At 39.1% G+C, this 11,466-nt stretch overlaps 1 protein-coding gene across 1 annotated transcript in view; it reads left to right on the forward strand.

Moving 5' to 3' along the window:
• The window catches only part of S100PBP (S100P binding protein), a 36,157-nt gene extending 25,606 nt beyond the window's left edge, over nucleotides 1-10,551 (forward strand). The window contains exons 6-7 of the mRNA XM_028133299.2: nucleotides 5,160-5,241; nucleotides 7,930-10,551. Of these exons, the coding sequence (XP_027989100.2) occupies nucleotides 5,160-5,241; nucleotides 7,930-8,029 (182 nt within the window). The 3' untranslated portion in view covers nucleotides 8,030-10,551. The remainder of the gene's footprint in view (nucleotides 1-5,159; nucleotides 5,242-7,929) is intronic.
• Nucleotides 10,552-11,466: the final 915 nt, after the last annotated feature.

The following is an 11,466-nucleotide window of genomic DNA, read 5'->3' on the forward strand; positions in this document are numbered from 1 at the left end:
TATGTCTCTTGGCTTTCTTTATGTCCATTTTGGAGAAGTGTCTATTTAGATACTTTACACACTTTTTAATTGGATTGTTTGTCTTCCTGTTAACACATTGTGGGTGGATCACGAGCATTCTCATGTTTTCATATTACACAGTGTTTTACATAAATGTTAAGGGCACACCTTAAAATTAAATACCCATTGCATTGTGAAGTTATTTATTACATGTTCTTACAAGCTAATATCTTTTTAAAGTATGATACTTTGTAAAATGTTTTTTGTATCATTCAGTAGAAACTTATGTGGCCACTGGGTAAAGCTAGCAATAAAACTTTTGGTGGCGATGTGTTAAGTTGTATGAGTTCCCTATATATTTTGGAGATTAACCCCTTATCAGATGTATCTTTGGCAAATATGTTCTGCCATGTAGTGGGCTTTCTTGTTATTTTGATGATGGTTTCTTTTGCAGTACAGAAGCTTTTTATTTTCATTTAGTTCCATTTGTTTATTTTCTCCTTAGTTTCTATTGTCCTAGGTCAGTGGTCGGCAAACCGCGGCTCGTGAGCCACATGCGACTCTTTGGCCCCTTGAGTGTGGCTCTTCCACAAAATACCACGGCCTGGGAGAGTCTATTTTGAAGAAGTGGCGTTAGAAGAAGTTTAAGTTTAAAAAATTTGGCTCTCAAAAGAAATTTCAATCGTTGTGCTGTTGATATTTGGCTCTTTTGACAAATGAGTTTGCCAACCACTGTCCTAGGTCCCTAGGAGATATATCGGTAAACATATTGTTATGAGAGATGTCTGAGATTTTGGTGCCTATGGTTTTTTCTAGGACTTTAATGATTTCACATCTTACATTTAAGTCTTTTATCCATTTTTAGTTTATTCTTGTGTATGGTATAAGTTGGTGGTCTAGGTTGTTTTTTTTTACATGTACGTGTCCAATTTTCCCAACACCATTTATTGAAGAGACTGCCTCTGCTCCAGTAATTAAGCATAGTGGCTTGGGTCGATTTCTGGGTTCTCTGTTCTGTTCCATCCATCTATATGCCTGTTCTTATGCCAGTACCAGGCTGTTTTGAGCACAGTGGCTTTGTAGTATAACTTGATATCTGGTATTGTGATTCCTCCAATGTTGTTGTTCTTTCTCAAGATTGTTACAGCTATTCAGTCTTTTTTTGGTTCCATGTAAATTTTTGGAATGTTTGTTGTAGGTCTGTGAAATATGCCATTGGTATTTTAATAGGGATTGCATTGAATCTATAGATTGCTTTGGGTAGTATGGGCATTTTAATGATTTTGATTCTACCAATCCATGAACATGCTGTATTCTTCCACTTATTTATGTCTTTCTCTGTCTCTTTTTTCAACGTCCTATAGTTTTCAGAGTACAGGTCTTTTACCTCCTTGGTTAAGTTTATTCCTAGGTATCTTAATTTTTTTGTTGCAATGGTGACCATTAAGTCTTATTAATAATAAAGGTTACCATAGTCCATCAGTAAGTTCTTAGTGCTAATGAAAACTTAAATTTTTTGCTTTATGAGCTGAGCCCTAATTATCGAGCCCTTGTTTACACAGGCTGTGCCATGTGCCAACTGGGTGTGCAAGAGACATACTGTGTTATGTTTTCTGCTTTCTAATCCCCACTACAAAATGTCAGTCCCAGAAAAATTTTGTAGGAAACTCAATCCATGGTATTGTTGGAATTTGGGCTCTATCACTAGCTATGTAACTGCCGGAAGCTAATTCCAGCTTGTCATAAATGCAAGAGTTTCATCAAAAGGTTGATGGAACTTGGGGACTCAGTAAGGGCTGAGTCACATATGTTATTGCCTGTTGGAAATGGCTGAGGGCAGTTCCCCAAACCGGAAAAGGTTGCAAAAATGATTGCTTGCTGCCAGACAGCTGAGGGCATTTCAATCTACATGTTATTGCCCCCTACTGGCCAAACACCTGAACAGCTGAAGGCAATTCCTCCAATCTGACAATGGATTCTGTATACTAAACCTTGCTTTAGGATAATTTGGGTTAATAAAAAGCAAGGAGTCCAGAGAGACGAGAGAACTTGGTTCTTTAGCCAAGCTCCTCTGGCCCCCCAAATGCCTTCCAAAATTATGTTTCGTCTCTGGACTCTTCAATAATTTACACATAGCACCTTCTCCAGATTCCTGAACCCCTTGCAGATGCCAAGAAACACACACCAGCATGTAACCTTGGACAAATTGCTTCTCTGTGCCTGTTTCTTCATCTGTAAAATGGGGAAAATACCACATATGATTGTTATCAGAAATAAGTAAGGTAGTTTATACAAAACACATAGATAGTGCCTAATATATTGTAAGTGCTACTGCTAGATTATGATGCCTAGTAGTTGAATACATGAAGCCTCCTTGGGCCTCATCGATCAGTCTTTTTCTTCTTTTAGTTTAAAATGAATAGGTTTCTTGGTAGGAGGTTTATAGTATACCTTTAGTTTCCATCATCAAGGCAGTTTTCTAGAGATGAGTGAACTGAAGGACATGGTCTATAGATAGTCTTGTTTCATTTTGAGGTTGGACACCAAAATTGCATATCTCGCCAGCCCTCCTTTGGTGATGCTTTGGCAGGAAAATTTTAGTTTGAAATTCTTACAAAGCTGATTTTCCCCTCATTGCAACATTCTTTTTTGGGAGCTAGAGGGAATGGGGTGCTAGTGATGTGAAAGTAGGGTATAGGAAAGGGGCAATTTAGAATCAAGACCTTTGATTTTAGCTGGACAAACCTAAAGGCAAGGGATTTTCTAATTAAAATTACTTTCTTAAAGGGGAAATTTGTATTTCTTTATTAAGAAGTGAGATTAATGTTTTATTTCCATATTAGTGAGACTGAACATTTTTTTCATTATGTTGTACTTGTATGAATTGCCTATTCATGTCCTTGACCTATATTTTGTTTCATGAGGAGACTTACCATTTTAGAAAAAGGATATTAAGTCTTTGCCAAATATATTTCATATATATTTTGTCAATTGTCTTCTTTTATCCTTGGTTGTGCTTTTTTATATTACTGCACAGAAACTTTTAATGTAATGAATCTATAAATACTTCCTGAAAAGTATTATCTCATTATGGTTAGAGAGAGAATATCTACTGAGTGCTGCTGAGTGTCATAGTTTATATGTAGACTTATCCATTTAATAAGCATTTTCCTTACAAATAGGTAGTTGATTGTCATAGGATTTGAAGACTCATTGCAAACTAACATAGGCCTGAGGCTGTAACATCATAATAATAGCTACTACTTACTGCACATGGGCTGTATGCCAGGCAGTATGCTATGTCTTTTATGTACTGCTAGAGGACCAATGCACGAAATTTGTGCAAGAGTAGGCCTTCCTTCCCCCAGCTGCCAGCACCGGCTGCCCTCTGGCACCTGGGACCTGGGCTTCCCTCCAGCTGCCAGCAGGCACCCAGGATCCGGGCTTCCCTCGAAGCCCTGGCTTCATCCGGAAGGTCGTCTGGAAGGACGTCTGGTCTAATTAGCATATTACACTTTTATTATTATAGATGTTCCTAATACTCCAAGCTAAATATTATTGTCCCCCACAGTGCCTTGATGAGTAAAGTGGGGCTGGAAGAAATGAAATGATTTGTCCAGGGTCAAGAACTAGTTAGTGACTGGATTAGAAATTTAATTTGTCTGCCTAACTTCAAAGTTTATATACTTTTTTACAAAGGTCGGATCCTTGAGGCTTTGAATAAATTGGTCGTAAATATATATTTTTTTTAAAATATATTTTATTGATTTTTTACAGAGAGGAAGAGAGAGGGATAGAGAGCTAGAAACATCGATGAGAGAGAAACATTGATCAGCTGCCTCCTGCACACCCCCCACCGGGAATGTGCCCGCAACCAAGGCACATGCCCCCGACCGGAATCGAACCCGGGACCCCTGAGTCCGCAGGCCAACGCTCTATCCACTGAGCCAAACCGGTTTCGGTGGTCGTAAATATTTCTTACCTGAACTTGAAAAGATGGTCTGTACCTTAGTTAGAGTGCTCTTGGTTCCTGAGAACATAGTAGATAAGATAATGAGAAGTATGTAAACTAGTGAAAGATAGATCTCCGCTGTCTAGGGCAGTGGTTTTCAAAGTGTAATTCCCAGACCAGCAGCATCAGCATCACTTGGGCATTTATTAGAAATACAAAATCTCATTTCCCACTCAAACCTACAGAATCAGAAGCTCTGGGGTTGGAACCCAGCAATCTGTTTTATAACACCTACAGCTGATTGTGATTCATGTTAAAATTTGAGAGCCACTGGTCTAGAGAAATTATTTGTTTTCTCAAACCATAATTTCTTCTCTTGTGAGCTTCAGCCTAAGTCTCAATCCTTAAGTGCAAAATTAGTATCATCAAATAGTGGCAAAGGCTGAACTCAAAGTAGGTTTTTTGAGTCCAATTTAATAAGCACTTAAGGCAAGTATACTTCCCTGAGCTATAGTTTTTCATCTCTAAAATGATGTTAATAACATCTCTGTCCATATAAAATATCTTTTTAGAATTAAGGTAATGTGTAAAGTGCTTACTAGCACCTTGCCAGACTCCCAGATAGGTGTTTGAGAAATTGCCTCCAGCAGTTTTTCTAGTCAAGCATAAAGCCCCCACCCCTCTTCTATTCTCAACTTCTCTTGTTTCTTGAATGTATTTTATTATCTTGTGTTCTAGTCCTTTGTATTAGCTATTTCTCTTGGACACCCCCACTGCCCATCCCTCTTTATCTCACCAACTTCTTACATCTTTAGATCCCTGCTTATAGTTTACTTCCCTTGGAGGCGACTTTCTCTAATCCCCATGCCCCAGCCTGTGTGTTTCACTGCACATATCACCCAGGGCAGATACAGTCTCTTATAAACCACAATATTCTAGGGGACAGTAAAGTTCCTCACACATTGTAGGAGCTAATAAATGTTGAATGAATGAATGAATGAATGGTAGCTGTCTTATTGTTTCATCATCATCACCCAAGAACAAGCTCCCCTCTCTGGCTTGTAGTTTTTGTGCTGACTGGTTGTGATGATCAGAAATAAATAGTATTAGGACCAGTGCTTGTTTTCCTTTCTCTGAAAGCTTTGACCTAGGTTGACATGGTAGTTCACTGAGCTGCTTTTTAACTACTGATCTCTCTGTATTGCAGGTGCCTTGGTGGAACTGTGTTCTTTGATGGATCAAGTTCATCATATGCATAACCATCCGCATCCTTCGGACCTCACCATTCGGTGAGTGGGTGATTAAAAGGAGGAGGAAGAGGGTAGAATTTGGCTATACGAGGATTGTGGTGGGAAGTTGAGGTTATAATTGTTTAAAATCAGAGGTGGAAAAAGAGGAATACAGTATAATGGAATAAGAACTGGACTGACATTCAGGAAACCTGGGTTCTAATACTAGCTTTGCAGTTTTTCATCTATATGATTTTGATCTAATCACTTCTCTGGTTCTTGCATCTGTAAAATTAAAATGTTGGACTAATTAATGTCAAAGGGCCTTTTAAAAAATATTTTTATTGGTTTTAGAGAGAGAGAGAAAGAGAGAGAAACATCAGTCAGCTTCCTCCTGTAACCCCCTACTGGGGATTGAGCCCCAACCTGGGCATGTGTCCTGACCAGGAATGGAACCAGTGACCCTTTGGTGCATGGAACAACACTCAACCAACTGAGCCACTCTGGCCAAGGTTCAAAGGGCCTTTCTAGTGCTGAAATCTTACGGATTCTTGATGCAGTGTAATTTTATAGATTTAGTCAGTTACTTTGATCAGTTACCCAGAAAACATAGAGTCATTTTTGACTCCTTTCTCTCTTTCCATATATTTAATCCATTAGCAAATTTTATAAGCACCACATACAAAATATACCTAAAACCTGATCATTTTGCATCATTTTCACCTTGATTATTGCAAATCTAAATCATCTCTTGCTTCTGCCTTTGCCCGTCGACTGTTCTTAGCTCAGTAGCCAAAGAGATTCTTTCAAAACATTAGTCATGTTAGATTCTCTTCTTTGCTCAGGATTTTCAAGTGGTTTTTGATTTCCTATCTTCTCATCTTCACGATCCCCTACATCTCCTATAAGGATCATGGCCTCGTCTGACAGCTCATCAACCTCATCTCCTACTGCTCTGTGCTTTATTCATTCTGCTCTAGTCACTGGCTTCCTTGCTATTTTTCAAGTGTGCAGACATTCTCCTACCTCAGCCTTTACACTCATTGTTTCCTCTGTAGTTATCAGAAAGACAATGTAGTGTAATGGTTATTAAATAAATTCTGGTGTGAATTCAAATCCAGGCTCTTCTGCTTACTCCACTATATGACCTTGAGCAAGTTAGTTAACCTGAGGATCAGTTTCCTTATGTGTACAAGTTGTTAATGAGAGTGCTTTTCTCATAGGATTGTCATTAGCATTAAATGAGATGAGGTGTTCAAAGAATTGAAGTGCTTGTGTATAGGGCTAGGTAAATGTCAGGTATTGTTACAATTATTTTCAACCCTGGCTGTTCCTCATAATCATCTGTGGAGATGTCCAAAAATATAGGTGTCCAGGCTCTGATTATAGGGATTCTAAATCATTAAGTCTGGAGGTGAGGGAGGGGCCAAGAATCTATATCTTTAAAAAGTTTCCCATGCCGAAACCGGTTTGGCTCAGTGGATAGAGCGTCGGTCTGCGGACTGAAAGGTCCCAGGTTCGATTCCGGTCAAGGGCATGTACATTGGTTGCGGGCACGTCCCCAGTGGGGGATGTGCAGGAGGCAGCTGGTCGATGTATCTCTCTCATCGATGTTTCTAACTCTCTATCCCTCTCCCTTTCTCTCTGTAAAAAATCAATAAAATATATTTTTAAAAAAAAGTTTCCCAGGTGGGTTATTAGGAACAGCTGGAGTTGAGAATGGGCTCAAATTATCTCAATGGGTCCTCTTCAGAACCCAGCCCAGCACATGACTAAAGGAGACTCAAGAAACTCTTAAGTCTGTGCTATTAATTGTTCAGTCTCTAAACTTGCAGTGGGATGCTCACATGATGACTTACCTTCTCTGGGAATTTTATTCTAATTTTAACTGCTGTGTCCTGAGCAACCTTGAGCTGTGTCAGACAGTGAGGTCCTGTTGGAAGTAGAGCTCTGATGCAAGCAACCTGAGGATCAGTTTCCTTATGTGTACAAGTTGTTAATGAGAGTGCTTTTCTCATAGGATTGTCATTAGCATTAAATGAGATGAGGTGTTCAAAGAATTGAAGTGCTTGTGTATAGGGCTAGGTAAATGTCAGGTATTGTTACAATTATTTTCAACCCTGGCTGTTCCTCATAATATCTGTGGAGATGTCCAAAAATATAGGTGTCCAGGCTCTGATTATAGGGATTCTAAATCATTAAGTCTGGAGGTGAGGGAGGGGCCAAGAATCTATATCTTTAAAAAGTTTCCCATGCCGAAACCGGTTTGGCTCAGTGGATAGAGCGTCGGTCTGCGGACTGAAAGGTCCCAGGTTCGATATGATGTATACGATCTGCAAACACTACTATGCAAAGTAAGTTTGATAAAGAATGAAATAAAAGCCAAAAAATAAAGGCAGAGAGTAGATACAAAAAGGAGAGAAGATTTATACTTTTTACAAATGTAGATCCTGTTCTAAATGTTCCCAGAGGGGGAAAGTATTTTTTTTCCTACTTAATCATTATAATACATTGTACACTAGGTTTTCTTGGGACATTTGTTACCACATAATACCTGTCTGGGAATTAGGTGGCTTTGGAATTTGGAAGGAAATATCAATTATAATATGACTTTTGTATAAAATTTCTAAAATTTTGAGAATTGAAATGTAAAATTTATTTGATTTCTTAAAGTAATGATATTCTTAAAATAGCTGTATACAAAGAGCCATCATCTTTTCTGTTTTTATTTTCTCTCTCTCTTGACAGAAACTATGCCCGGTTCCGACAGAAACCTCTGGAAAGATACAGTCTGACTCAGTGGGTTGACAGGAACAAGCGAAGCCACCAGCGGTTCCAGAGCCTCTAAGATATCCAGTACAGTCTGTGTGTCTCACCCCATTAGCAGTGAAGGCCCCAGTCCAGGTCCTGTCCAGAGCAGCATCTCATCTTCTGCTGTTTTGTGCTTGGCAGATTTTGAATTTTATTTTTCACAAGATTTTTATTTAAAGAACTTTTTGCCTTTTGGAAGTGCCCATTGCCGACTTGAAATTTTTTGTATAAAATCCTTCAGGCGTGCGTGCGTGCGTGCGTGTGTGCGTGTGTTTAAGCAGTGTTAAGATGATACAGTTTTTGTTTCTTTAAATTGAAGGTGGCCACCTCCTGAAAGCTGACATTAAGCGAAAACACCCAGGCTCAAACTAATCACCCACCTTTATGCAGAAGTGAAGTCTACTGGTGCCCAAAAGAAATAATCTTTTAATCTTCTATAAGGAAGAGATTCTTTATCAGGCTGCAAGCCATTGTTAATTGCTCATGATTTATAAATGGATACAAATAACTTTTAACACCCCTCTTACTTTTTTATTTGAATCTCTAATTACCTGTCAAAATTTTAAACTTGGTAATCCAAAATATTTGAAATAGGATAGATGTCCTGTTGAAAGGACAAATTAAAAGTATAAATCTTCTCTCCTTTTTGTATCTACTCTCTGCCTTTATTTTTTGGCTTTTATTTCATTCTTTATCAAACTTACTTTACATAGTAGTGTTTGCAGATCGTATACATCTTAACTTTGCCAGAAGACGGCTGACTGAGTAACGCATGTTGATTTGTGGTCTTGTAACTGTCTTCTCTGCCTTTTTTCAAGGATTTACCTTTTTTTTTACCCAGTGACCACTGTGCTCTCTAGGGTTCGACCGATAAATTCCTGTTAAACATGGATGTGCCTCTTACGAACAGTGTCCCTACTCTCTTTATTGAAGAGCTGCTCACCCAGGGTCTCGCCTCCAGGACAGTCCAAAAAGTCAATGCTATTGAGGTGTCAGTCTTCAGTTTCATCTGCTGAACCCAAACTTTAAGGATGAGGTCATGTGTTAGTGAGCTTCCATCCTGTGGGAGAAACTTTGGAGAGGCACTTTTTTGTCTCCGTTATTAGTCAACAAGAGGTGCCTTTAGACCCTAGATGTTATCATCTCATTTGGTTGAACCTCTGATGCACAGTTTCACAAAACTGCTAACATGGGTCTAATATAGTTGTGATTAAGCCTGTGCACAAAACATTACCTGATCTTAAGGTTTGGTTTTCTAACCCAAGTTGATAGACTGCAGCCATCTTAATGGATGCCTTAGGAGTTTGCTATTCTTTCTTTAAAGACAGCTCTAGACATCTTTTGGGAGATTTTGCAGTCCAGCATTCATGCTGTTGCTCACTCGCTGTGAAAGTTGTACATAGTTGCTGTAGCACAGCCTATGATATACTGGCTAGCTGCCTCTCTGGTTTTGTTGTTTCACCAGCCCCATCTTTGTGAGTAACCCATCTTAAACATCCTTCCCTGCTTTAGAAACTGACTTGGGAAGAGCTTGGTCATTCATGCCACCAATAAATTTAGATGGATATCCCTAAGTATTGTTTTTATCTGGTTCAGGATTCTCTTTTCCTTGGACATTTTGTTTAATTCTGAGACCAAAATGCTAAAAAGTTATGTGCAAAGGCAAGAGTCAAATCTATTTTTTCACTTATCATTTAATATATTAGTCGCTTCTCCAGGTTTCCCTAAATTAAGTTGATAGAATGAGACAAGCAAAAATCTATCTACCTTTGGAACCACAACATAGCTAAAATTAATCATAGCTGGAATAACTAGCATTGCAACTGTCTAGTTCCCCATAGATAACCCAAGTTCTGAAGAGACAGTGTTTTGCTTAGGCCAAAATCTAGGACTCATGTTCCTACCTTCCTGGTACAAAAGGGTTTAAGCCTGAATCTGTAATGGGAGCATTGCCTTTGCCAAATCATATGAGTGACAGGTTAACTATAAAATGTGACAATCACATTTCCTCTTTGCTCAAATAATTCTGTTTTTCCAAAGCTTTAGCAGCTTAATTAAATCTGTTGGACTGGAGGAGGAGAGAACTGTTCTCTAGCAGTTAACATAATATTCTTCAAGAGAAAAAAACAGCCAAAGAAAACTCATTATTAGGCATGCCCGCCTTAAAGAAGCTGGTGGGTAAAATCTGGAGTTTTAATATGTTTTTAAAGATGCATATCTTATACTTGGTGTTGGCCTCTAAGTCTAGTATTTCATGTGGAATTGTTACTGTATTTTATGTTACATACATTTAACTGCCTACCTACCTTTCTTCATCCAGGATGACATTCTCACCACAGGGGTATTGATAAAGCAGAGTAAAAATGTGCTGTTTATGTAGTTTACTTAGAGGCAAAGAGCTGGAAATAACCTGCAACTTTGCATCTAATGCAGGCCCTGCTTTGAGTTTTTGTCAGGATCAGTTATGAAACAAGTTTGGTGCCTCTTTATCATGGTTTTTCCCTTGTAGCAGTTGTGTTTAATGTCATTAAAAAGAAATAAAAGTTCTTGTCAGTGGCATATGTACTGTGACCGTCTGTTGCAGGCTTTGAAGGAGGGTTCCTTCCTCCTTTGCGTAGGTAGGTTAGTGGGGTATAGAAGGGGGTGGCAGTTAGTAGAATGTGGTGCTGGGGAGGCGGGGGTGCATGCTCCCTATTCTTTTGAGGGTAAATTACAGTGTTGAAAAAGGCGTTCCTGCAGCTAAGAAATGTTGAAATTGATTGAGATTTGCAGCTACATATAGTGCATGTCAGGAGCCTGACACTGGGAGAGCCTGAAATATCACTGGGCTGCTGTTTTTGCAGAGGGGAAAATGGCTCAGCCTGATCAGACAGACATCGCCTTGCATTCCTTCCCATGTTTGTGTTTGACCTCTGTGCCTCTGCCACTCCAGAGTTAGCTCTGATTAAGGAAGAAGCTGAACCATCCTGGGACATTCCCCTTTGAAAGGGATGTGAAGCCAGAATTGATAGTGCAAAATTGAAGCTTGTTCTTCTCCAGAAATTGACTGTTCCTAGAATCTGGGGTGAAGGTTGGATAAGTATGGGTCGATGTGGAAGACACAGTGTTCCTTAGATCCTTTCTTGAACCTAAGCTTCTTAGTATCCCCCAGGAACAAGGATGAAAGGGAAGGCAATAACAGCGTGGCACCTAGATTGGCCATTGCTTTTTAAAATTCAGCTCCTGCTGAGAAAATAAGGGGCAACATGTTTGGACAGGCTTTCTGAGCTGCTGTTCTATAAATTTCATCTAGTATATACTTTACATTCCAAGTAGAAGGTTCAATATAAATTCGCTAAGTACTCAGCTATTTGGTATTGTTTGAGTCAGAGGTGCTTCTGACTTGTACATACCTATTTTGTTCCTGTCAGGTAGACAATCCTTTGTCCAGGAATTGCTCATTTCATTTTTTGCAAGGTGTGACTGTAGGTTTCA

The sequence above is a fragment of the Eptesicus fuscus genome, chromosome 9, assembly GCF_027574615.1.
Source record: "Eptesicus fuscus isolate TK198812 chromosome 9, DD_ASM_mEF_20220401, whole genome shotgun sequence".
NCBI classification, from domain to species: domain Eukaryota; kingdom Metazoa; phylum Chordata; class Mammalia; order Chiroptera; family Vespertilionidae; genus Eptesicus; species Eptesicus fuscus.